Raw genomic sequence first — 26,328 nt, 5'->3', positions numbered from 1 at the left:
TACTTACTAAACACCCACTGTGTGCCAGGAACTAGGCTGGCTGGTGGGGACACAGTGGGGTGCAGGTAGACCCAACCCTTCCTCCCGGAGCCCTTGGCCTGGTCAGGAAGACAGATATTGAAGCGTTACTGCAAGGGCGTCAGAGAGCTCGCACCGCGCCAGCTCACAGAAGACACTTGTCATCCAGATGCCGCGTCTGTCTGAGGCAACAAGAAACCCGGGTGCTGAGCCAAGCAAGAGCCCAGGTCTCTGGGTCAGGATCCTCCGTCCCTCCAAGCAGGACCGCCCATAGGAGGCAGAAGGGTGCTTGGGGTCAGAGCCAGGGTGCAGGCTGGCGAGCTCAGGATGAGGTTATAGCTGCTGATGCTCCACACCCTGCCGGGGACAGAGCAGCCCAGGAGCCAGGACACCCCAAGCTCCTCTCCCAGGAGGCACCCATGGGCCTCTCCTCTCTCTTTCTGCCTTTCTCTTCCTGGCTCCAAACAGCCACCTCCTCCCTCCTCAAACCACTGAGTTTTATGAATTAAGCAAAGAGCTTTCCTACCACTTTGCATCTTACCTGAATTCTCATCTCCCTCCGGCCCCCAAACTTCCGGTCCTGGGCACATACCAGCCCCCAGGGTGACATTTCTCCAAGTGTGGTCCAGGCTCTCTGGTTGCAGGAGAGGGAAAGCTTTACAGAGAAAGGGACACGTAAGCAGTTTTCAAGAATGAACAGGAGTTCAGCAGGCAGATAAGGAAGCCGGAAGAGCAGGGCAAACACACACACAGGAGAGAGCGAGGTAAGTCCTGGGAACTTCAAGCAGCTTGGAAAGACTGGAAATTTGTAAAGCAAGAGGGGAACCCCAGGAAGTGAAGTTGGCTGGGGAACTGAAGAAGCAGAAGTGTTTTGTCCTGAGCACTGTTTTGTCTTGTAAGAAAATAGCTAATATCTTCCAAGTGCTTGCCATGCGAAAGGCACTGTGCTAAATGCTTTCTAGATATTAACTCATTTAATCCCGACTCCATGAAGTAGTGGTTATGATACCCATTTTCCAGATGAGAAAACTGAGGCACAGAGAGGTTAAGTTGATTGTCTAAGGACACAGAGACCCAGTAGGGCTCCAGAGCCCACTCTATTGACCATCTCACTAAACAGCCTCTCCTGGACTCCATGCCCCAAGTCACCAGGCGTGGTGGGCCTGGCCTGGGTCTCTCTGCCCAGCTAACAGGGCCCTCTATGCTCACCCCAGGTTGTGCCATGGGCCACCTGCCCACCCCCAAGAAGATGGCCAGCCCACGGACCTTCACCTTCCTCTGTGGTTTGCTGGCAGCCAATCTGGTGGGAGCCACCCTCAGCCCTCCTGCGGTTCTCAGCCTCGGCCCAGAAGTCATCAAACAAAGTAAGTCTTGGCCGCCCAAGGCCTCACCACCATAACGCAAGGGGGCAGGTAAAGCAGCCCTCCAAAGGAGGGAGAGAGTTCCCCATCACTGGGGGTATGCAGGGCATTGTTGGGATCCCAGGTCTTGGGTGAGACTTGATTGGGTGAGTTACAAAATTTGGGAGTGTCTACGATCCTCAAGAGTCCATGATTCCAAGATCCCCTTCTTCTTAAATTCCACGATTCCAAAACACACTACTCTGAGGTCCCGTGGCCTGCAGAAGGGGTGTGCGGCCACTCCATGCGATGATGCAACTGCCTCTCCGGCTGCTCTCACTTAAACCCCTTTGCCAGAGCACCTCTTCTGAGTTAGACCCAGGGTGCAACTAGTCTCCAGAGCAAAGACCCTCAGCTGGGAGTCTGGCCACCTGGGCCACGGGCACAGCTTTATCACGCTCCAGCTCTGTGGCCCTGGTAACTCCCTGAGCCTCGGTTTCCTCCTCTGGAAGAGGGTCCGCCTCCCTAGGTTGTTGGGAAGTAACAACCACCTTCTTGTTACAGGAAGTAACAAGAGCTTAATGGCCTCTACAGCTCAGCTTCTCAATCTCAGCGCTGCTGACCTTGGGGGCCAAATACCTCTGTTGTGGGTGGTTGTCCTGTGCACTCTAGCTGTTTAGCAGCATCCTCGGCCCAGCTGTGACACCAAAAATGTCTCCAGACATTGCCAAGTGTCTCCCAGGGCACATTGCCCCAGTTGAGAACCACTGCTCCAGTGTTGTCCCCTGAGAGGGAGAAAATCAGTGGGCTCTGGAGGTCCCACTGGAGCAAGTAGAGACCAATCCTCTGTATGCAGTGGGTCTGGGCTGCATCTGGATGGGCAGGGATGGGTCAGGTCCTGCAGGGCCAGACAGGCATTGTAACCAGAGGAGGGAACCCCTAGGAGGGATGGGAAGCAGAGAGCTCTTGACACTCTTTGGGGAGGCATATGTGCCTTGGGCCCACACTGGATTGCAAGCATGTGGAATTTCAGCCAGAAGGAGCTTGGAGAAGAGCAGCCATTTAGGTTCCCCAGCAGCAGAGTCTGAGTTCAGGAGCTGTGTGCAGGTGGGTTGTTCTGGAGGTGATCCCAGGAAATACCTGCAAGAGAGCGGGAAGCAACTCAGGTAAGGGGAAGCCAGTTACCACCGGGAGCTGCAGCTCAGTCCTAGTGGGCATCTGTGTTAGTCAGGGCCAGTCAGAAGCAGAAACCACATAGTAAGCCCAACGGATGGGTTTGTATAAAGAATTATCAGCAGGAATTGGAATACTGGAAAATTGGCTAAAAGGAAAAAAAGTGAGAACGCCAAATGAGACCCTAGGGATTGGGATGCAGTAGGGAGCTCAAATCCAAGTAATGAAGAAACTTGGAGGAGAGAATCCTCCCCAGAACTCATGGGAGGAGTGTGTTGAAGCCCCTTGAATGGTGGGGAAAGTCCCTGAGCTGTCCAGGGTGAGAGCTGGTCCACGGTTGGCAGGCTGAGGCCACCTGGCAGAGAACTGCCTGCCAAGGAGCAAATAGATTTCTTTGGGAAGCAGCCCCTGGACAAAGGGATTGCTGTTGACTCACTGGGAAGTTGTCCCTGGGTAACTGCCTGGAAGGGAGCTGGGGTGCCCCCAGCACGGGCTGCCCATGGGAGTCCACTCAACTCACAGCCTGAAGCTCTGGGAGGTGATGCCACTGGAGTCTGGCAAGAGGAGCACCAGGGCCAGGGGGGGAAGCTCCTTCCTCCCGCACGTCCCTCCAGAGCCTCTATTGACAGTGCTGAACAGTGTGCCAGCTGGCAGAGGAGGAATATTTACAGGGAACAGCTCCATTGTCACAGGGCAGGCAAAAAGGCCCACTTTGTCTCTGAGAGGCACCAACACACAGGGACTCTGGGATACGTGTCCCCACGGGGCGGCGACACACCTAAGTCATCCTGCCCGAGGGTGGAGGGAGCTGGGGTATTTATACACCAATTCCCGTCAGTCATTGGCTGAGGTTTTCTTCTGGAGCATCAGCTCTCCTGCACTCTGACCTGCTCTGCACACAAGTCAAATGGGCTCCAGCTGTCAGGAAAAAAAAGTCCAACAGTGACCAGAACCCAGGGGTCCTGGCTCTTCCTTTCTCTACTCAGCACCTGGGGCTCTTTGGACAACAGGCCCATAGGGTATGGATGTCAGAGAATCATTAGCAAGTGAGTTTCAGCAGCAAAACAGCCCCAAACAAGGCCTTATGAGCTCCCTGCCTCTTGGCTCCAGAGTGTTTGCCCCTGGCTAGGGAGAGAGTTGCAGGTCCATGTGCCGGGTGTCCTGGCCAACACTCCCGGCAGAGGCTGGCAATGTTCAAGGGTGTGAATGGTCCCACCCGTGCCCAGCCACAGTCTTCATGTGAAAGTGACCCATCTGGACCATCGTCTTCCAGGCCACATTTACACAGTGGAGATGATCAGAATGGAGCCATCCATAGCCTCACCTTATATCCCAGTCCACGTAGCCCTGAGTGATGTCCCCTCCCAGCCTGGAGCCCCCACCAAGCCATCCTTCTCGCCCCACCTGCTGGACCCTAATCCCTGGGATCTGTCTCCAGGGCTGACACAGAAACTGAAGGATCACGATGCTATCAACACCCTGCGGCAGCTGCCGCTGCTCAGTGCCATGAAGAAGGAGTCGGCCGGGGGCATATTCAGCAGCCTGGTGAGGTCCATCCTGAAGCATATCATCCGGTAAGTGGAGCAGAACCAAGTCGGGAGCTAGCTCTTTGCCCACACATCTGCCCGGGACACGCTTTGCATGCTCAATCAATCGGTCAACAAGCATTGGTTGGTATCAGCTCTGTGCCTGACCGTGAAGGATGGCTCAAACAAAGCCTCTCCCTCAGAGGCTCCCAGAGGAGTAACAATAACCATAAGAGAGTGACCCAGCAACCCTAAGGGGGGTGACCTCAGAGGAAGGTCACCTGGTGTGGGAGGGTGAAGGGATAAGGCGATGCTTCTCAGTGGAGGGGACAGGTGAGCCAATGACTCCATGCTCACCAGGAGACAAGAAGAAATGGCATTCCAGGCAGAGGGACTGGCCTGAGTAAAGGCATGGGCAGGGGGAGGTGAGGGTCAGAGTGGCTGGTGCTCAGACCCCAAGGCCAAGAGGGAGAGATCAGCAGGGCCAGGGCTCAGATGGTCTTACAAGTCAGCCCCAGGAGCTTGGATTCATCTCCTAAGTGATGGGGGAGCCATGGAAGTGTTGCGGGCAGGGGAGAGGAGAAGGATGGGGGCAAGACCGTGCTGAGGAGGAGTCAGCACACAGGGCTTGGGTCCAGCTGCTGGCTGGGCACTGGGGGGTTGGAGACAGGAAAGATGGAGGGAAGCTGGTCTGGGGACGATGCTCAGTGAACATGAGGCATGAATCTCATCTCTCTCGTGTCCCATCCAGGCTGAAAGTCACCTCAGCCAGCATCCTCCAGCTGCAGGTGCAACCCCTGCATGATGGCCGGGAGCTGATGATCAACGTTCCCCTGGACATGGTAGCTGGATTCAACACGTGAGTGTCCCCTCAGTCAGGCACAGCTGGCCTGACAGTTTCCTCCACTCATTCTCCCCACCCCCATCCTCCATGCAGGTGTCTGGAAAAGAGAGTTCCAAGCAGAGGAAAGAGCAAGTGCAAAGGCCCTCAGGCAAGAGTGCACTTGCCTTGTTCACAGAACGGAATGAGAGCGGGGAAAGGGGGCAGTGAGGTGGTGCCCCAGTAGGCATATGGGGCCAGATCGTACAGGGCCTTGTGGGTCAAGGTGAGGACTTGGTTTTACCAAGCGAGATGGGAGCCGTGCAGGGCTCTAAGCAGAGGAGGGACATGACATGATTTCACATTCTTCAAGAAGCCCTCTGGCTGCTGTGTATGGGGGCAAGAGTGGAGACAGGGAGGCTATCCAGAAGCTACTGCAATAATTCAGGAGGAGACAATAATAGCGTGGACCGGGGTTTAGGAACAGGAAGGTGGTGAGAAGTAGACAGATTCCAAATATGTCTCGGAGGACACAACAGGATTTCCTGACAGATTGAATGGGGGCTCGGGGTGGGGCGGGAGGAGAGGGGAGATTGAGGGGTCAAGGTAGCATGGAGTGGCCAGCAAACAAAACAGGGAAGATCATGAGAGGAGAGGATTCGGGGGAGGATCCATAGTTCAGTTTGTACATGTTAAACCTGAGATGCCTGTAAGACATTTGAGAAGAGAGTATAAGTTTGGAAGCTACTGACATACGCAGAGGATTTAAACCAGGAGAGGAATCCAGAAACTGAGCCTGGGACACAATGAAGTCAACAGTTGAGGAGATGAGGAGAACCCAGCAAGGAGCCTGAGAAGGGAGGAGTGAGAGCCAGGAGACAGAGGTGGAAAGCAGGCTTGGCTTGATCCAGCCTGAAGCTGGGATGGAGTTCACAGCATGGGGCTCCTCCACTCCCAGGCCCCTGGTCAAGACCATTGTGGAGCTGCACATGGAGGTGGAGGCCCAAGCCATCATCCACGTGGAGACTAGCGAGAGAGACCACTCCCGCCTGGTCCTCAGCGACTGCTCCAGCACCCACGGGAGGCTGCGTATCAGCCTGCTACACAAGTGAGTGTGACCTCCTCCCACTGGGCTCCTGGCATGCCTGGGAGGGAAGCCAGGTGGTGCCCTGGCCCCATGTTACAGATGGAGAACATTGAAGCCCACAGAAAGAAAAGGACTTCTCTCTCCTGACTCCTGATCTGGAGCTCCCTCCAGGAAATCTGTGATGTCAAAGACAGCTCAAGATATCAAGGGTGAAGTGATAATGATGGGATTTCAGGCATCATGCCAGAAATTGGGGCAAACTTTTGAAGGTGGAGAGGAGGCTCTTTCCTAGGCCCCTCAAACCACACAGGTAGACTAGGGTGGAGCCATGGGTATAAACTGTGGAGTCAGGCAAACGTGTCTCCTTCATTTACTGTCCAGGTGACGCTGGGCAAGTCACCTCCCCATGCCTCACCTTCCAGGCCACAGTGAGAGGATTAACAGGGCAGCAGCGCTAAGCACTCAGCTGAGGGCAGGGCACGCAAAAGATGCTCAAAGACATGGTGCTTCCCTCCATCTCTCCTTAGCAGGAGAATGGGGGGGATGCCAACTGCCCTCATCCCAGTGTCCAGCACGAATTCCTAAAGACAAGCCCCAGGCCCTGTCCCTGAGAACTGTCTGCCACTGTCTACACCAGGCTCAGGGTCTACCCCAGCCTTGTTTCTAATAGGCCCTGTGCCTTGGGCAAGTTCCTTCCTCCTCTGGACTCAGTCTCCCCTTCTGTAAAACAGGGGAGGGGTGATCATCTCTGACCCTGCCTCATCTCTCTCCTCTTCTCCTCTTGGGAAGGCACTCCTTCCTGCTCAACTCCTTAGCTGACAAGGTCATAAGCCTCCTGGTGCCAGCCCTGCCCAAACTGGTGAAAAGCGAGGTAAGTGGAATCAGAGTCTCTCTGGCCTGTGAAGCTTGCTCCCCCTGTGGTTGGGGATGGAACTGCACGCTGGTGCTAAGGGACCTGTGTTTCCTTGAGTGGGAAGCTTCTGGGCTTGGGTCACTCTTTCAGCAGTGGATTCTTGAGATCAAGGTAATGAAACTCCCCAAAGTCAGCCAGGGGACCTTGAACAGTGATGTGCTGATAAATTGCTCACAATTGACTCAGGAGGGGTTGGTTGAAGGAAGGGAGCTCTGATTTGTAACATTTACTGATTTCCTTGATGTAAACACCCCTTCCATTGCCAATTTCAAGCTACTAGTGTGATGTCACTGAGCAGAGTCAGGAAGAGATGCCTGGTAGCCCACTCTTGTATGGCATTTCCACCATGCAGATACAATAGATGTAAATAAGCTAAGAACAATAGATAACAGCAAAATAAAACAAAATAATTAAGAAGTAATGAGTTTTGAGTTTTCATTGACTTTGATCTTAGCATAACTTATTTAATTGTAAGTTTATACAACTTAATTTTTAATAATGTCAGGTTTAGCACCAAGCTCAGATATTCCTAAAAATTTAACAGTTGGCCCTCGTAAATTGGTCCAAGCTGGCTCGAGCGCACCAGGGCCTCACACCATCCTGGTTGTGTCATCAGGGGTTTGTCACCCACCAGGTCTTGTTGCACTTATTTTTCTTATGTTTCTTATTCATAAACACGAATCCATCTCATTTTATATGTCCCTTCAATGTCACAGGTAAACTAAAACTCTATAAGTTGGATTCATCCACCGTGACCATTGATTTTCACTGTAAATTCCAAGACGTGTTCACAACAGTGATTCTCCTGGGGTTAAAAACACCTTGTCAGGGACTTCCCTGGCAGCCCAGTGGTTAAGACTCCACGCTTCAACTGCAGGGAGCGCAGGTTCGATCCCTGGTCATGGGACTAAGATCCTGCATGCCACACTGCACTGCATGGCCAAAATGAAATAAATAAATAATAAAAACACCCTGTCAAATAATTAATACATTTTTAATAAAAAATCTTTTTTGAATGGAAAACACACTATTATAACCAAAACTTTTGGGAAAAAAATACCCATAATCCTTCAACCTTAACTTGGCGGTTATTTGTTCTTTTGCATGTTGTTTTCCAAATCTCCATCCACATGCACTCAGATTTTTATGTGGCTGCACTCGACATCAATATTATTTGATATCCTCTAAAGTATGTCTATTTCCTATGCCGTTGTATGATAATCATAACTATTTTAATAGCTGCACCGTATTTAATTCTTCTTAAAACCATTCCAGAGAGCCTTCTGAAAGGACTTTGAAAGTAAATAATTCTGTAAAACTTAGCTTTACTTATGTGAGGTACTTTTTCTCTTAAGAAATTTTTTTTTCTATTTAAAGGTGGAAGTTTCTTAAAGTAGAGCCCAGCTGGAAATTTTTTCCCAGCCTCCAGCAAAATCATATTTTAACTGGCATTATACTTTAATAGCTAAAGATGTGTCTTCCACTAGAAAAGATGGCAAGAACTTGGGATTATAAAATGTTCTTTGCATGATATCTGTTTTTAAGGGTGAAAAGCCAAATAAAGTGAACAATTTGAGAAAACTGGCATTCCATTAATCATCATGGTTTCCCACCATGAATCACTGGATTTGAAACTGCAGTCCTATGAATATTTTACTTGGCATGAAGGGAAAAAGGCGCAGCATGTTTAAATCTGGCAGGAGCCCATCTAGAAAATGCTGATGCCCCTTTCAGTGTAAATATGTGGGTCCCAATCCCAAATGCACATCAGAACCTCTTGGGAAGGCTTTTTAAAATACTGATATCAGGGCTCGGCCTGAAAGATTCAGATTTAATTGGCCTGGTGGGGCCCTGGTATCCCAGAGGATCCTAGCTGCCCCAGAGGAGGATTCTAATATGTAGCCAGGGTTGAGACCCAGGGGTGGAACTGAAGGAAGGGGAATTGTGGGAGGAGACGCAGAGGGTGCCAGCGACACCCTTCCCATGAGGAACAGGCAGTGAATGCTGGGAGTCTCTGAGCTCAACTCCTCCATCCTTCCTGGGTTCAGGGTTGGCAAAGCAGCTGGAGCAGGGAACAGGATTTTCATAGGAAAAATTAACATTCGTCAAAGTGCATTGTCATTTCTCGAGAGTAGCAATGGGTGGTCAATCAGAAGTTTCTTCACTGGGGAAATTGTACCTAAGACAAAATGACAAAATCTCAGAGCACTGCCCTGGAAAACAGGCTGCCTAGAGCAGAGAACAAGGCGTTTGGGCCCCATGGTCAAGTAAGTCAATTGTTTAACTTCCTGCCCAAGAAGAACAGCTCAGGCCAGAGGTTGTCACTATGGACATTTGGGCCCCCTAATTCTTTGTTGTGGCGGCTGTCCTGTGCATTGAGGGATGTTTAGTAGCATCCCTGGCCTCCACCTACTAGATGCCAGTAACACTCCCCCTAAACTGTGACAACTGAAAATGCCTTCAGAAATTTCCAAATGTCTCTTGGGAGACAAAATCCTCCCCTGCTGAGAACTGCTGCAATTTTGAGGGGAGAAGAGTTTGGGGGGCAAAGAGATATGTTGGAGCTAGAAACCCACAGAGATTGTTCGCAAGTCTGGTTGGGTCTGTCTTGCTGGCCTGTATTCTAACCTGACACGTGGAAGGAAGTCAGTACCTAGTGTTGACTCAAGAAGTGAATGAAGGAATGCATTCTCCATTTCCCTCCTATGGAAACGTGGGCTCTTGTGAACACGATGAGTCTGAGGGGAGGACAGCTGACAGGATAGGCACACCCTGGACACAGGGCAAGGGACAAACCATTGCAAAAGATGCCAAGTGACACCAGAGGCTGTGACAGGCTCTGAGCAGCGGTGATGGCTGGGGACGTAGATGCACCACTGAGTCCTCAATCCCATGGGTGAAAATCTGGCTGGCCGTGGGCACAGGGATGGGACTCAGCTCAGGAGGGCTGGGCATGGGTCACTGTGGGGCTATGTGCTGGCCCCTGGCTGATGGAGGCCCTGCATTTGTGCTGTTGCAGCTGTGCCCTGTGATCAAGGCAGCCTTTGAGGACATGCGCGAGGACCTCCTGAACCTGACGATGGGTAGGTGCGCCGCTCTCTCATACCTTTCTCCTTGACCGCTGAGCTGGCCTCCAGGCCCTGGCCCTGCCCAAGGCAGGCCTCCCCCCATCAGGCTTGAGCAGCAACTTGGCCCAGGAGCCAGTGAGACAAGAATCATCTGATCCCTGCCCAGGATGAGCAGACAGGAAATCACCACAACTGTGACTTCATGAGCACACAGTATGTGCAAGGTTCTATGTGAGCCAGTGGGTGCCCCAGATAAACGCAAGTTCAAATCCCAGTTCTGCCACTGATTTGCTCCATGGCTTTGAAAAAGCCAACTCAACCTCCTTATTCTGTTTCCTCATCTATAAAATGGGGTTTATGCAGCCCTACCTCACAGAATTGTTAGTGAGGCTTAAAAGTTTATGGGAAAGTTCCAGATACATAGCAGGTTCTCTGCCTGGCACAGAGAGGTGCTTACAGATGTGTGCTGGATGGGTGGATAGATGGATGGATGGATGGATGGATGATCAGAGACTACTATGGGCTACTAGGGAAGAAATAAATTGTATCCTCAGATCACTCACAGTGAAATTCTGAGTTCTTGGACCCCTCAGAGAGGGAATTGGTAGGAAGAAGAAAATTCTACCATCTACTCTTTTGGGATCTGAAGAGGTTCATTCAAAGCCACCAGAGAGGAGTGGAAAGAAGAGAATGGAATCAATAGGCATTCAGCACCCATAGAGCACCTGCTTCGGGCCAAGCCCTTGGGCTGAGTATTTTATATACACTATCTTACTGACTCCTCAGACAACTCCATGAAGTGGAGTGGATCATTACCCCACTTCACAGATAAGGAAACTGAGGCTCAGAAATGAAATCATTTGTCCAAGTCCACAGAGGAAATTAGTGATAGGGGAAGGCTTTAACCCAATTCTTCAAGTTCCAAGTCTGGTTTAATTCAGATTTGAGCCAACTTTTTACTAGGTACCAGTCCTGTACAAACTATGAGGCAGGTATACTACTCTATCCCCATTTTAAGATGAGGAAACTGAGGTTCAGAGGCAGGAAGAAGCTAGCCAAGGCTGCTGGGGCTCCAACCCAAGTCTGTCCGGCTTCCCTGCTCCCCAGGGGCAGGGCAGGAGGCCTCCCCGAGGACTAGGCAGACAGACGACCAGCTTCCCCGCCCGCCTCTGCGCCCCTCCCTTGTCCTCTCCATTTTCCGCCCGGGCACATGAGACGCCACCGCCATCTGGCGGCCAAGTGGGGAATCCCAAGGCAAACGCACGCAATCCCTAGCACAGACCCAGACCCTGGGGGGGTGGTGCAGATCAGACTGGTGGGGGAGGTAGACAGGTATAAGCAGTAGGTCAGTTTTGTTCCAAACCAGAACGTTGGCATAGGACCGACTGGGTTCAGATCTTTTCACAGTATGCCCTTGAGCAAGTCACTTCACTTTTGTGAGCCTTGCTTTCCCCATCTGTAAAATGAGGGTAATTGTAGGACCTACTTCCTAAGGTTATTGTGAGGATTCCATGAGCTAACACATGTAAAAGTTTAACACATTACCTGGTGCTTGATATATGCTCAATAAATGTCAGTCAGTATCATCATCATTTTTTTTTTAGATGTTGCGGATAGGAGTTTATTAATTAATTTATTTTTGCTATGTTGGGTCTTCGTTTCTGTGCGAGGGCTTTCTCTAGTTGTGGCGAGCGGGGGCCACTCTTCATCGCAGTGCGCGGGCCTCTCACTATCGCAGCCTCTCTTGTTGCGGAGCACAGGCTCCAGACGCGCAGGCTCAGTAGTTGTGGCTCATGGGCCTAGTTGCTCCGTGGCATGTGGGATCCTCCCAGACCAGGACTCGAACCCGTGTCCCCTGCATTAGCCGACAGATTCTCAACCACTGCGCCACCAGGGAAGCCCCATCATCGTTTTTATCATGGTCCTTATCGACATCATCATTACGCCTGCCCCTCCCCTTACTCCACCTCATGCAATAATGCTGTTCCAGCCCAAAGCAGCCCCAAACCATCCCATCCAATACTGTCCTCCGCCCTCACAGAACTTTCTTCTTCTCCCTAAGCAGTGCCTGTTTCTCTCAACTCTGACCATCTGGAGTTTGACTTTATGTCTCCTGCCATCGACCATAATGTTGTTCATCTCATCCTGGGGGTGAGTGTCATGGGACCTCAAGGAGAAAGTGGGGACATCACTGCCCTTCTCTGACCCCCAAGGGTCAGACACCATGGGTCTGTTTCAGGGGAGAAAAACGCCAGTCACAGTTAGGACACACAGGCTGATTTAGAAGAATCTCAACAGGCTGAATGTGTCCCATGTAAACCATTCTGATGGAGAAAAATCAGCAGCTGGAAGCCACACACAGACCATGGACCCCAGTGACCTGATTTCCTCCAACCCTGATTTTTCCACTCAGGGTCCAGAGTGTGTGGGGTTCTTGGCCTTTCTTGCAGGCAAGCCCCTTCCATTCCTCAAATATCTGGTGACCTTGAACAAGAGCCCAGGATAGAGACACATCATTGAGGATCACACAGACCTAAGTTTCTCTCCCAGCTCCACAGCTCCCTGGTGTGTGACTTTGGGCAAGTTTCTTCACCCCTCTAAGCCTCAATTTCCTGATCTGTAAAATGTAATAACAATGGTCACCAAGGAGAGGAAGAAATGAGGCTGCATGGGGCCTGGCAAGAAACCAGTAACCATCAGTTCTCTATAAAATGTGGAGCCTCCCACCCACACTGGGGCTGGACACCCTCAGGGACCAGTTCAAGCAACGGAGCGTGAATCTCAGACCAGTTTTCATGAATCCTTGGAAAACAGCAGCATCAAACATTTCCATCCGTTCTGTTGCAGTCTTGAATTTTCCCTTCATCTAAAGTGTTTGTGAGGTATCTGAGAAATTGAAACCTAAATGCCACATAAGACATCTAGATTTTTTAAAAATCAGAGATTACCTGAGGGGTGCAAGTGCAGTAGATGTTGCTAGGCACCTGAGATAAGTCATCATCTACAGCAAAGCACTGAACGCCAGACTGAGTTTCCTGGCAGCAAATGCAAAAAGGGAAACAAGCTGAATGGTGTCATTTCCTTCTAGGTTATTACTGGATACGTCGTGGAGTTAAAGTTCCCAGACAACTTTCTGCTCTGTGTCTCCTTAGGCCAAGTTGGTGGACTCGGAAGGAAAGGTGACTAAGCTGTTCAATGACAGTGTGGATTCCCTGAATCTGCCCTCCCTATACCACAGCCCTTTCAGCCTCACCATGAGGAAGGATATGGTGAATGCTGCAGTAGCTGCCTTGCTCCCTCCAGAAGAAATCATTGTCCTGTTGGACTATGTGGTAAGCCTCAGCATGGGACAGAGCGTGAAGCCACCTCTGCCGCATTATGGGGATTTCCTGAATCAACGGGGACACAAGGACCCCTAAGCAGGCACCATCTGTCAGGCTCAGCTTACATACCTCCAGTGATGGAGAGCTCACTCCCTTCTCGAACAGACCCTGCCTCTGAAATATAACTCCAAAGCTGAAAACCTCCCTGTAACATCCATCACCAGTCCTAGTTCTCCTGGAACCTGAAACGCCTGCTTCCTCTACCAAATAACAGGCCTGTCCAAAGGGCATTTTAGATTCTGACTGGCCCTGGGATGGTGATTGCACCACCGCCGTCCACTGCAGGACCCACGGCAGACATCACTAATCTCTCGGGGCCCTCCTTCCTGTTGACCCTGGATGCTGACACAGCCGCAGAATCCTGATCAACCCAGCACAGCAGAAAACCACCCCTAGTCAACTGGAGTGTGCCACCTCACCGGGGTGACCGATGGGGAAATCGAGGCCCAGAAGGGGATAGGGTTGGCCCAAAGTTAGGGGAGTGGGACAGGACTTCAGATCAGCTGACAGACAACAGATCACCAAAATCTCGGGGATTAGAAGTCAGGGTGAGGGCCTGGGATGATAAGAAAAGGGGAGTGGTCACCAGCAACCACATTCATGACTACAGTAAGAATTCGGTTGATTCTCTATGTCCTCTGAGAACAGGGAGCCAGCCGCCCACAGACCCACGAGCACCACCAACCCACAATAAAAGTCCAGGCCGGCGGGGACTTCATTCTCCACAGCCGCTGACATAGGGGATGTTTCCCACCAGGGACAGACATGTGCACTGGACCACCAGGTCCTCCCAGCTTTTCTGGGGTTTGGGGGATCCCAGCAGTGGGGCTGCTGGAGGTGTGTCTCCCCTCTCCCCGTCAGTGGACCTGCTCTGGCTTCCTCTCTTCCTTAGCTTCCTGAGACGGCCCGCAGGCTGAAGTCAAGCATCAAGGTGATCAGTGAAAAGGTTGGTCCATTTGCCATCTGCAGCCTGAAGGGTGTTTGCTGTGGTCTGTCTACTGGCCTCTGGGGAGTAAAGTACGTGTGGAACTGCTCTGTCCTTCGAGCACTGGTGACTGTAACAGACTGGTCCCAGTCCTCACGGATATTTCACTCTAACAGGACAGTTTGACCTGAATCAAATAATTACACAGATAATAATTCAGTTACAAGTGTGGTGACAAAGGACAGATTCTAGGGGTTATGAGAGCACTACTGATAGAGTCTGGGAGATTAGGAAGGGCTTCCCTGAAGGGAAAAGTATTCCAGATATAGGGAGACGCAAAACCAAAGGCTGTGAGATGGGGAGAGCAACAGTCTATTCCAAGATCTGAGGAAGCAGGGAGTCCAGGAAGGTTGACAGTGGCCAGACCACATGGGGCTGCATGGGGCCGGCAGGCCATGGTGAGGCACTTGGGAGGTCACATGTGGGTCTGATGTCCTTTCAGGCAGCAAATCAGCTGGGGCGCACACAAATCGTGAAGATCCTGACTCAGGAGACCCCAGAGCTCCTTGTGGACCAGGGCAATGCCAAGGTGGCCCAACTGATCATGCTGGAAGTATTTGCCACCAGTGAAGCCTACCGCCCCTTCTTCACCCTTGGCATTGTGAGTTCAGTTGTCTGAGACGTTGGCAGCAACCTGGGGGACACCCCTGTCCACTGTTCCTGTTCACCCCTCTTGCTTTGCTAAACCTTTCCACCACTCTTTTTATCTCAGAGGGATAGGGGAAGGGAATTCTGAACCAAGAATCAGGAGATTTGGGGGCCCAGCTCTTTATTAGTCAGGATCTTTGGGCAGAAATTTAATTCACATGCACAAAATGAATTCTATTAGCTCATATAACTGAAAAGTCTAGGTCAAGATAGCTTCAGGAATAGCTGGATCCAGGTGTTCAAGCTATGTCATCTTCATTCTTCTCTCTTCCCTTGTTTTTCTTTGTGCTACCTTCATCCTCAGGCAGGTTATCCCTTCATGGAAGTGCCCCCAAGCTACATCAGGCTTATAACCTATCCGCTTGGCAACCCCAATGGAAAAGCTTCTCTTTCCCAGTAGTTCCAGCAGAACTTCCAAACCTGACTCTCATTGGCTGAGTTAGGGTCAAATGCCCACTCATGAACCAACCAGTGTGGCCAGAAAAACGAAGTATGTAAATTTTCTGAGCTGGGACACACACACACAAACACACAGGAGTGGGGGATTGGGTTTGGCTCTATCCAAACCACAGGGCTGAGAGGGAAAGGGGTAATTCCTCTTCTGAAATATGAACAGAACTAAATCAGCTCCAAGTAAGTTCTTAATTGATTTTTGCAGTAACCCCAGCAGGTCAGATCTCAGAGCTTCTATATAGGGGGACCCTGTGCGTAAAGGTATGGGGCTGGAAGTCATCAAAGGGCAAGCCCAGTAGGAAGGTATCTTAGATGGGGCCCTTAGAAACAGGCCCGAGACAAAGACTCTTATAAAAGTGATGTATTGGGGGAGAGCTCCCAGGAGAAGGACTGAGCAAGGATGTGGTCTCAGCTGGAGGCTCGCTTCTGCTTCACCCCACAGAGAGCTCTGGAGCATGGTGGCACCACAGAGTCGAGCCCAGGCTGAAACAAGAAGGTTGGCCTTTTGTTCCCCCTTGTCTTTCAGTTGTTGGCCATAACTGCCCCCAGAGTGGGCACAACATAACCTCCCAGCAAGGCCGCTCCGCTCCAGCAAGGGCAGTTCCCCAGACAAGGGGAAGGCTGGGCACCGTTAGCAGCTGCATTCAGCTGAAGAATGATACCCCACCCAAAAAATGGATCTGAGTGGGCCACCAGCTGCATGCTACAGAGGACAGGGAGAAGAAAGAGACGAGGCAAGGTTCATGGTTGGGCCCTGGATCAGTGAGGCCGAGGAATCTGGACATCACCTGGTTGTTGGAGGCTAACGTTACACTCTCCTTACAGGAGGGTCGCTGCATGTCCTGTGCAGGCTGTCCACACGCCACGTCAGCGGGCACCATTCACACAACTACAGGATGCACAGTGCCCTGATTTCCTGTGTGGGAGGATACTCTGAGCCCCCAACCAGCAGGGGAAGTGGACTGCCCCTGGCCAGCCTCACTCCCTGGGGACTTCCCCTCCATGGCCAATGGCAGGCACTTTTCAAAAGGTCACCAAGCCCAGGCCTGCAGGAGAAGTTTGTTCTCTGGGTGCAGCTGCCCTGGAGCTGGAGCCTGGCACTTGGGCTCACCCCAGCCCATGGGTCAAGATGATGGATATCTTCGGCACCTGCGTTTGAGGCCTGGCTTAGTTTCTGACCTTTCCAATAATAATAACCGGTTAAGATTTACCATCCTGTCTGCCCCTCAGTTTCCTCACCTCTACAATGGGGTAATAACAGGACTCACTTCACGAGAGTCGTGAGACTCAAAGGAGATGATCAGATAAAGCTCTTAAAACACCACCTGACACACAGTGAGGGCTCTGTGTGTATTGGCTACTGTCGTCATTGTCATGATCAGTAATCCTCTGTGCAGTCTCTTCAATGGGGAGTGGGTACAGGTACCAGCCCAATAAAGAAGGAATTTGAGGCCCACAGAGGTCAGACCCTTTCCCAAGGTCACAGCCAACAGCTGAGATTCAGACGGTGTCAGCTTGGTCCCAGAGCCTCCTTGCAGAACCCCACACTCTACACCTGACACATCCTCTAAATAAATGGGGCCTGGGTTTCTCTTGTTGCAGGAAGCCACCTCAGAAGCTCAGTTTTACAGCAGAGGTGACCTACTTATGCTCAACTTTAACAAAATCAGGTAAACATGAAAATCACTGTGAAGATTCTGGTGATGAAAATGAGTCCTGTCTGGTGACCACTGGTTTCTTTAAACACCCAGTGTTTTGAGCCTCTGGGGTGACGGTGTGAGTGAAGGCTGCTTCAGGACAGGCAGAAAGGCTGTCTTGCCGGGACTGTCCTACTGTCAAGGTCTGAGTGTGAGAGAAAGCAGAGAGGGACATGGCCTTGCAGCAGTCACGGGGCAGGCTGACCCTGGCCACGCGGGAAGGGGCCGCCCAGCACCATCCCCTCGGCCTGGGGCAGCCCATTTTGGACATCAAGAAAGTGGCAGTGACAGTCATGCCCAGATGCTGAGCCCCCATGGAGCCCAGCCCAGCAGCACACGGCTCCCGCTGCCTCCTACAACCCTGCCTGTCCTCCCCTCATCCCACCACCCTCCTGCTGCCCCAAAGGGAGTTCAGGGGTTGCAAACTGGAGCCTCCTGGGACAAATCAAGCCCATGGATGTGTTTTCATCAGCCCACATAGGGTTAGGTTTTTTAATATAAATTAGTCGCCAACATATACAAATCAGAATATCTGGCCGCCATGGCCTGCATTCCTACATGGCAACAAACAGTGGAGCTAGGAATTAGGTACCCCCTTTAGAAGGAGAAAGAGCTCCTCAGTCCACCATGGTCCTCACTCCTGGGGGTGATCTTTCTGCCTGCTCTTTGGGCAACTATTTGTTTGCTATCTCCCCCTGCATCCCCCATGCATTACAATGTAAGCTCCATGAAGCAAGGATTTTATTTGGGTCACTGCTGTACATCCAGAGCCTGCACCGTGTCTGGTACACAATAGGTGCTCAGTAAGTAGTTGGTGAATGAATGAATGGGACTCCGAGGGACCAGCCTCATGGGCATCTTCTGTTGCAGCTCTGATCAGATTCACCTGATGAACTCAGCCATTGGCCTGTTCAATGTGAGTATGAACAGATTTTCCCTGGGTATGCAGGGGATTGCCGAGGATAGTCCATCTCAGAAGCAGACATTGCCCAGGATTTGCTTTGAACAAGGTCCCCACGGGCAGCCCCATGGTGAGCTGGCCAGCCTCCCCGATCTCAGCCTCAAAGTCCAACCTCCTGGTTCAGGTGTTTACTGAGCACCTACTGTATGCCAGACACAGCTGAGAATACACACATTCACAAATACACAGATACACACAGACTTCCCTTCTGTAAAGTTCTGACCCTAAATCAGAAACAAATCTCCTTTATTCACATCTCATTTTGCTCATATAGACTCACCTCAGTGGTGACCCTGGGCAGCCCCTTCCCCCCAGTCCTCAGTTTCCCTGAGTCAGACTGAATCAGAGATCTCAAATTGGTTGAATCCTGTCTTCTGCTGTGGTGGGGTATTTGTTTCTATGTTTTGGAGAGGGGCAAATTTTTCCACCGTTTTGTTATTTTAATTTTTTTTTGACTAATTTTTTTTTTTTGCGGTACGCGGGCCTCTCACTGCTGTGGCCTCTCCCGTTGCGGAGCACAGGCTCCGGACGCGCAGCGGCCATGGCTCACGGGCCCAGCTGCTCCGCGGCATGTGGGATCTTCCCGGACCGGGGCGCAAACCCGTGTCCCCTGCATTGGCAGGCGGACTCCCAACCACTGCGCCACCAGGGAAGCCCGACAAATATTTTTTAATGGGGAGGTTTCCACATGAAATTCAGGACTTCTGGCTTCCCTTGAGAAGTCAAAAACTCGGGAAACAGGGTGAAATTCCCTTGGAGAATTCTGCTGAAACAGAGCGGTGGAGCCCTTGAGATTGGGGGCGAGGGATGCATCCCACAAACGTACCCCAGTCCCCTACCTGCTGGATCTAGGGCCACCTGGTTTGTGCCCCACCCCTCCCCCCACAGCCTGTCTTGTCCGTGGAGCCCTTGCAGTTCTGACCAGTCAGGAACCTGAGATTCAGCATCTCCACAAGCTGCCCTCGCCACAGGGCGGGACTGTGCCCATCCTAAAAATGGCTGGGAGGACTTCAGATTCTCAGCCAGGGTGATGGGGCCCCTTCTCTTTCACAGCCTGAACTTCTGAAAGACTTCACCACCAAGATCCTCGCCTCCGTCCTGCTGCCAAACGAGAACGGTGCGTCCCTTTGCTGTCCATCCCCCTGGTCCCCAGGGCATTGAGGGCAGGTGCTTTACTTCTCCTGCCTGTGTCTCCATTTGGGGCCCCTTTCATTTATTTTCCACCTATTCTCAGAGCCTAGTTCTAATTCTGCCTCCTCCAGGAAGCCTTCCAGGTCACCCACCTGGAAATAAGCTTTCCCATCTCCAGCATCCCAGCCCAATTCCTTCACTCATGCCAGAGCCTAGGCATGCATGGCAATGTCCCAGGCTCACAGGGCTGAGAGCAGGAGAGAGACAAGGTGGAAACAGACAACTAGAGCACACCCAATGTGCCTCCGACAGACCCGGGCTCAAGTGCCGATTCCCCTTCTTGCTGGCTGCCTGGCCTTGGACAAGCTGCCTTATCATCCTGAGCCTCAGTTTCTCCCTCTGTAAAATGGGAAAATAAGAGCACCTTCCTCAGAGGCATAAAGGAGAAGATGTTTGTATGGGGGCAGAGAGGGGGCGCCTGACACAGTCAGTGTTCAACAGTTCTTAGCCTTTGCTGTTGTTGGCTGTTATTTGTGTCAGTAGTGGAGGAAGCCAAGAGAAAAGGTTGGAATTATTCCCGTTCAGCCCCAGGTCTTGGGGATGGGGAGAATTGGTAACCTCTGACTTTTGTCATGTCTTTGTTTTATTAGAGTAAGAAATCTCAAAGTATAGGCACGTGTTGTGGATGATGGGAGGCCCTGATGTTTCTTGAGCAGGAGCAGGAGAGGATGTGAGGGTACCTTTTGGAGCAGCCAGAAGCTGGGGCTGGAGACAAAGAATGGGGAGATGAGGCTGGGTGAACGCTAGGGCTGGAGAACAGGGAGAGGCAAAAGGGGCAGTCTGAGTCGGGAGTGCCACGTCGAGGAACTGTGAGCCTCCCACAGCTGCCCAATTCCACCCCAGGCCCACCATTCTCTGACCACACTTGTGATTTCAGGCAAATTAAGAACCGGGATCTCAGTGTCAATGGTGAAGGCCTTGGGATTTGAGGCAGCTTCGTGGTCTCTGACAGAGGTGAGTGGGGTTAAACATACAGTCGCAGGGAGAGCCCAGGGATGGGAGGTGGGTGCTGCTCTCCAATCCTGGCCCCTCTGGTCACTTATGGGGGACCTTGGGCAAGTCCCTTCTCTCTCAGGGCCTCATGTCCTCATCTGTAAGTGGAAGAGAATGGCTGTCCCAGCCTGGAGTCATAAACCTCCAGCCTTTTCTATCTTACCTGTCATCCCACCTGGCAGAGGGAAGGGTAGGAGGCTTTGTTAACTGGCTTCAAAGGCAGGTTGACGTTTGACTCATTTTCAGCTGCCCACCCTCCATGCTTCAGCTGGCTTTGATGGAGAATTATGACAGCATACTGTGCATGATACCTAGGCTGGGTCTAGACTCAGGGACCAGAGGATCAGTTCAAATGCTAACTCTGCCTCTCTCTCTAGCCAGGGGCCCTCAGGCAGATCCTTTGGCCTCTCTGAGCCCAGGTTCCTCACCCATAAAACCAGCAGATGTCTAAATATACAGGCCATGCACTAATGAACTACATACAATGATTCAATTATAATATAAGCAGTTTATCTAAGACACATACTGCATTTAATTCATGTTGGATGGACACAACAGGTGTCCATCCAGCTGGGTGGCTGGAGCTTAGTATACTTCATGTATCTCTTATTAGACGGCATTTAGCAACTGTCCTCTTTTTTTTTTTTTTAATCAAGTTGCAAAGCATCATTTGCAGTTTGGGTTAGAAAGGTATCATTTCACGCTTTGGATCTGCTTTTTCCAAATTTCCTGTTTTGCTCTATTAATTTGTTTTGGACTAGCAGCACACTGATATCCTTTTTATAATAGCCTTACAATATAATATGTTTTAAAATCTAGTCAAAGGAATGAATAAACGGATAGATCTGAGGGAATTCCCTGGCGGTCTAGTGGTTAAGACTCCGTGCTTTCACTGCCAAGGGCCCAAGTTCAATCCCTGGTGGGGAACTAAGATCCCACAAGATGCGCAGCATGGCCCCCCAAGAAAAGGATAGATCCGAGATTAAACAAGTATGGCTTTTAAAAAGTTAATGGTAGAATCTAGGTGATGAGTATACAAGTGTTCACTATAAAATTCTTGCAACTTTGCTGTATATTTGAAAATTATCATAATAGGATGTTGGGGGAAATCTAATAGGCTACATTCCTTGCGTCACACTTAGTTTCCTCAAAAAAGGCAGAGTGTTGTTAAAAATTTGGCTGCCTGGGGCCCAATGGATACAGCCAGGAATCTACATTTCCCAAAACTTCTTGGGAGTTTTGTTGATCTTCTGGGCCTGGGGACAACAGTCCTATATAATCCCAGACTTTGCACCCAGATACTTTACCTGTGCCCCAGGCCCCTGCATGGTGTCACTGTTCACACACAGATGCTCCTGCTCTGACCCTCCCAAGAATATTTTATGAGTGAGTTCAAGGTCATGACCCCCAATACCAGCAGTCACCTTGTGGGGGATAAACTAGCATAAACCACAAAAAGGCAGAATGTTAAAAAAAACTTTTTTGACTTTTCTCCTTCAATTCCAGGATGCCCTTGTGGTCACCCCGGCCTCCTCGTAGAACCTCAGACCATTTTCCTCTCTCCCAGTGAAGGCTTGCACTGGAAGTGTGGAAGCCAGCTCTGTAGACTGGCCCTCTCTGCAATAAATAAACTTGTCTGTGACTCCTGCAGTCTGGAGTGTGTCTTTGTCCCAACTCAGGGGTCATTTTGCCCCTGGCAGGCTTAGGGACTGGACATCCAAGCCACATCTAGGTCATGTTCAGGCACATCTGAGCCAATCTGAGCCATGTCCAAGACATGTCTTGGTGATATCAAAACACACGTGGACAAGGTCCAAGGTTTTGGCCACCTCCCTGAGCGACAGGAATAAAAAAGCCAGTTGCCCCCTCCTGCCTTCCACGTCAGCTTCTAGACCACCTATGGTAGGACAACCTCTCTGGTGGGTACGCACGTTGTGTTGATCTTGGTGATGTGGTGGGTCGGGGGCTCGCTGAACAGTGTGACTCTGGAGGCAGGATTTGAGTTCTGGCCTGGACCCCTCAGTGGTTGCTTGACCCTAAAATATGGCTCCCCGTCTCTGGGCCTCCGCTTCCTTCTCTGTAAAATGGGGAGAATCTTAGTCCCCACCTTGGAGGGCTGTGGTGAGGATGAAATGAAAGAAAACAGTTCCCAGCGCGTGGGAGGTGCTCAAACAATGTTATCTGTGGGTGATGTCACTGTCACTCTTGTTACCTGAACTCCTGGATGTTGGGCCTTATCACTGAAGTCCCTTCCCACTTAGACAGCACGTGACTGTCATTGTCTCCCTGGCCCTCCTGATGCCAGCAGGTTCAGGACAGACAATAAGGCCCCTGTCCTCCAGACTCTGGGTCCGTCCCAGCACACAGAGCTCACATCCCATGAGGGGCCTTGCAGGAAGGGACAGGCGGGTATTTCAGGAAAAGACGCTACACAGCTTCACAGTAAAAACATCCATAAGAACACCTCGCGACGTGGAACGGCAGCCAGGAAGGAGTTTCTCCTACAGGACTCCTACAGGTTAGGCCGAGAGGGACAGGAAGACCCTGCATGAGGTGCTTACACTGGGGTCAGTGAACACTCGCTGGGCAGTTGCTGAGTGCTGGGCCCTGTGCTGCAGCTCCCCACATGCATCCTCGACCCCCAGTCACACTTTGTGGTCCACATCCCACATTCCATTATTTTTCTGTATCATATTAAACCTGGGTTTTGAGCCCCCACTCACAAGGGAGCTGAGACAGTCCATCTCCATCTTCTCTGGCTCCCTAGGGTCATGTCACGTTCTATTGTGAGAGTTTCCCAGGAGCCTGGAGGGTAGGGCAGGGCTTCCGGTCCTTGGTCCCATCTGGTGCCGATGAACGGATCTCCGTCCCACCCCATAGGATCCTGTCAGAGGTGAGCAGCTTGGAGCCCTGGCCACACTGGGGCACTTCCCCAAAACAGCCATGGCCATGGCTCCTGGGTTCCGACCGCCCACAACCTCTTGGGCTTCCTGGAGGGTGGTGAATATATAACCCTGCTTCCTCACCCCTTGGGAGCAGGGAACAACTCCACACTGGCTCCCACAGCACCCCAGAGGGACTGAGCCCCAGGTGCCCATGGGATCACTTGCTTGATACACACCTTTATGGGCTGTCTCCCTTCCTGCCTCACTTTCCCACTCTCCTACCACAGTCTCCTGGCATCACCTCCCCTATCAGCTACCTACACTCAAATCCTGGTCTGAAGTTCTGTTTCTAGGGAACCCAAACCAAGACAAGTATTTGCTCTGCAGGTACTAGGCCAAGGGTCTTACAGACCTTCACTCACCCAGTGCCTCTCCTATGCTGCTCCCACTTAGCAAGTGAGGAAACTGAGGTTCTGACAGTTCAACACGACTACCAAGCAGCCCCTATCCATTACCCCGCACCGCCTCCCTCTACTCTCTGCTCCCTCATCAGTCCCCCAGAGTCTCCACCCCCCGTAAAGAAGAAGAGAGGTGGTCTTCTGTGCCAGCCCCCTTCCGATTTGCACCCTGAAACACAGGAGCCATCCGTGCACCCCTGAGGCGGGAGCCGCAGATCCAGAACTCCAAGATTCCAGCACCTTCCTGGGCTGGGAGAGGGAAAAGTCCTCTGCTTCCCTCTGAGTCTTTGCAGCAGCAGCAAATGAAAAACACCAAGTGATATCTCAATAACTCTTCCTGCCTTGCAGGAATTATTGTCTTACAGATGAGAACTCAAGTAACACAGAGCTGGTGAAGTGGTGGGAACCCAAGCCTCACCCACTTGCCCCAGCCTCCCACCTGAATCCATAGCAGGACAGTGACCCAGTTTTCTTTTTTTTTAAATTGGAGTACTGTTGCTTTACAATGTTGTGTTAGTTTCTACTGTACAGCAAAGTGAATCAGCTATAAGTATACATATATCCCCTCTTTTTTGGATTTCCTTCCCATTTAGGTCACCACAGAGCATTGAGTAGAGTTCCCTGTGCTATACAGTAGGTTCTCATTAGTTATCTATTTTATACACAGTATCAATAGTGTATATATGTCAATCCCCATCTCCCAATTCATCCCACCCCCCCTTCCCCCTTGTTATCCATACGTTTGTTCTCTATTCCTCAAAATAACAGTGACAACTAACAGCCTCTATTCCCTGAGGGCTACTCAGTTCCCAGTACAGTACTAGACACTTCCTGTGGGTTAACTTTCCCATTTTACAGATGAATAGACTGGGGCTCAGAGACAGACAATAATGATGTCTTGTACCTCTCTGTGTCCTTCCCAGGGCTTCCCTTTCATGGAGGAGACCCCCAGGAAATCTCCCGTCTCTCAGCAGAGATCAGTCCATGAGGTAAACATACAGAATTCATGGTGCTCCAGCCAAAATCTTCCCTCCTATCCTGTTTAGAGAGGCCAGATCTTGGAAGGGAAGGGAGACCTCTGTGCTTCCACCAATATCCTACACCAGCCCCTAGTGACTCAGATGAGGAAATTAACCCTAGAGCCTTTCTCTGCCCAGGCAGGAGGACAGCACTTGGCAGTAATGTTGAGACCCAATTGACAGAAATGAGGGGGACCTGCCAACTTTTAAAGCATCTTCCAACCAAAACGTCCACAATTCTATGATGCTGAGATCCTAGAATAAGTACATCCCATCTGAAATACGGCACCAAACCATACTAATATCAGCCATTGACTTATTTATTTGATTGCACTGGATCTTAGTTGCGGCTCATGGGCTCCTTAGTTGCAGCTTTCCAGCTCCTTAGTTGTGGCTTGCAAACTCTTAGTTGCGGCATGCATATGGGATCTAGTCCCCTGACCAGGGATTGAACCCAGGCCCTCTGCACTGGGAGCACGTAGTTGACGTTGCTCTAGCATTTCCTGCACAGCTGCTGTCTTCCAGAACCAGCCCTTTCATCATCAGCCCCTCTGTGCCATGTTCCAGCCCAAGAATGGAGTTTAACACCTGCCCTAACCACATCTCTGACTGTGAAAGGGAAAGGAATGATCCACAAGGAAAATCTAAAAGCCGCCTAGAGGTGAGTCCTGCCCACCACTGAGATGACTGCACTGGACAGCAGTTAATGAAGGAGTGGATCCTGACACAGCCAGCTACGTGCACTCACAATGGTGGCGTCAAGATTCTCACGGAAGAGGAGGTCTGCAGAGCAGTTTGGTTGGGAGTGAGGACTTGAGGTCTTGGAGCTGCATTACATAGTAACACCAAATTTCCCTTTCATTGGATGGCCAGTTTCCTCTCTGGGCCCTGATTTCAAATCCCGTTTTGCCATAGACATGCTGTGTGACCTTGAGTAAATCACTTAACCTATCTGAGTCTCCATTCTCTCATCTATAAAATGGAAATTAAAATAAGCAACTTTTTTGGAACATCCACATGAATTGCCCCAATGAATGTTCACAATACCAAAAGACATAGATGGATTATTATTCCCATTTTGCAGACATGAAAAGTGAGGCTCAGGAGGGAAAGTAACTGGCCAACATTTACACAGCTACTGAGTGACAGTGGGGATTGAACACAGACCTGTCTGGCTGCAGAGGCATGGCATGGGTGCCATATATGGAAAGAGCATGGGGAGTGGCCACAATGTGGTCACTGGGCCCCTCCCAGACCTGCCTCTAGCCCTGCTCTCCTCTACACACACCCCAACATACATCCTAACTCCCTTGGGTCCTGTGACTGCTACATCCTGCAACAGGAGCCTCCTTGGGCCCCTCCTGAGAGCTGGAGGCCCTGCCCCAGGCTCCATAGCACTGATGTGGCTCCTAAGGGAAAGGGCCCACCCCCAAAACCACAAGGCCCCCACCTACTTCCTCCCTGGGGTCTGTTGGCCCAGGACTAGAACCTACCCCTAGGACCCCAGTGACTAGCCCCATCAGTTTTGGCCAGAAGCCCCTAGCCTTCCGGTGCCAAGAGGACCCCTCCCTCCTCTGAAGGGCTCCACTGAGTACAAACCGGTCAGGAGGCTGGACTTCCTGCCATGTTTCCACCCACCCGAGCTTCAGAGCTCGGGTTATAAAAGTTGTGCCTTTCTGAGAAGCTAGTGACAGAGGCCCGGGAGAGATT

The 26,328-nt window shown here is 51.1% G+C and overlaps 1 protein-coding gene across 1 annotated transcript; it reads left to right on the top strand.

Annotated features, from left to right (window-relative positions):
- Positions 1–1,267: 1,267 nt before the first annotated feature.
- On the top strand, positions 1,268–21,880 carry BPIFB1 (BPI fold containing family B member 1). The gene is made up of 15 exons (XM_029221326.1): positions 1,268–1,382; positions 3,970–4,105; positions 4,809–4,916; positions 5,836–5,985; positions 6,754–6,835; positions 9,897–9,960; positions 12,011–12,096; positions 13,098–13,277; positions 14,221–14,274; positions 14,756–14,914; positions 17,017–17,084; positions 17,982–18,027; positions 19,126–19,189; positions 20,141–20,217; positions 21,763–21,880. The coding sequence occupies exons 1-15, from the start codon at positions 1,268–1,270 to the stop codon at positions 21,793–21,795; spliced, it is 1,422 nt and encodes a 473-aa protein (XP_029077159.1). The 3' UTR covers positions 21,796–21,880.
- The last annotated feature ends 4,448 nt before the right edge of the window (positions 21,881–26,328 follow it).

The sequence above is a fragment of the Monodon monoceros genome, unplaced genomic scaffold (genome assembly GCF_005190385.1).
Source record: "Monodon monoceros isolate NGI ecotype Baffin Bay Population unplaced genomic scaffold, NGI_Narwhal_1 Super_Scaffold_13, whole genome shotgun sequence".
In the NCBI taxonomy this organism is placed as follows: domain Eukaryota; kingdom Metazoa; phylum Chordata; class Mammalia; order Artiodactyla; family Monodontidae; genus Monodon; species Monodon monoceros.
The sequence above is the reverse complement of the archived record's forward strand: the minus strand, read 5'-3'. Positions and strand labels throughout refer to the sequence as shown.

Bases quoted from the DNA above. Each gene is read 5' to 3' on its own strand.
- BPIFB1 (XM_029221326.1), top strand. From the start codon at position 1,268: ATGGCCAGCCCACGGACCTTCACCTTCCTCTGTGGTTTGCTGGCAGCC. The intron at 14,915-17,016 runs GTGAGTTCAGTT...CTCTTGTTGCAG, and splicing joins CCTTCTTCACCCTTGGCATT to GAAGCCACCTCAGAAGCTCA. The intron at 19,190-20,140 runs GTGCGTCCCTTT...TTGTGATTTCAG, and splicing joins CCTGCTGCCAAACGAGAACG to GCAAATTAAGAACCGGGATC.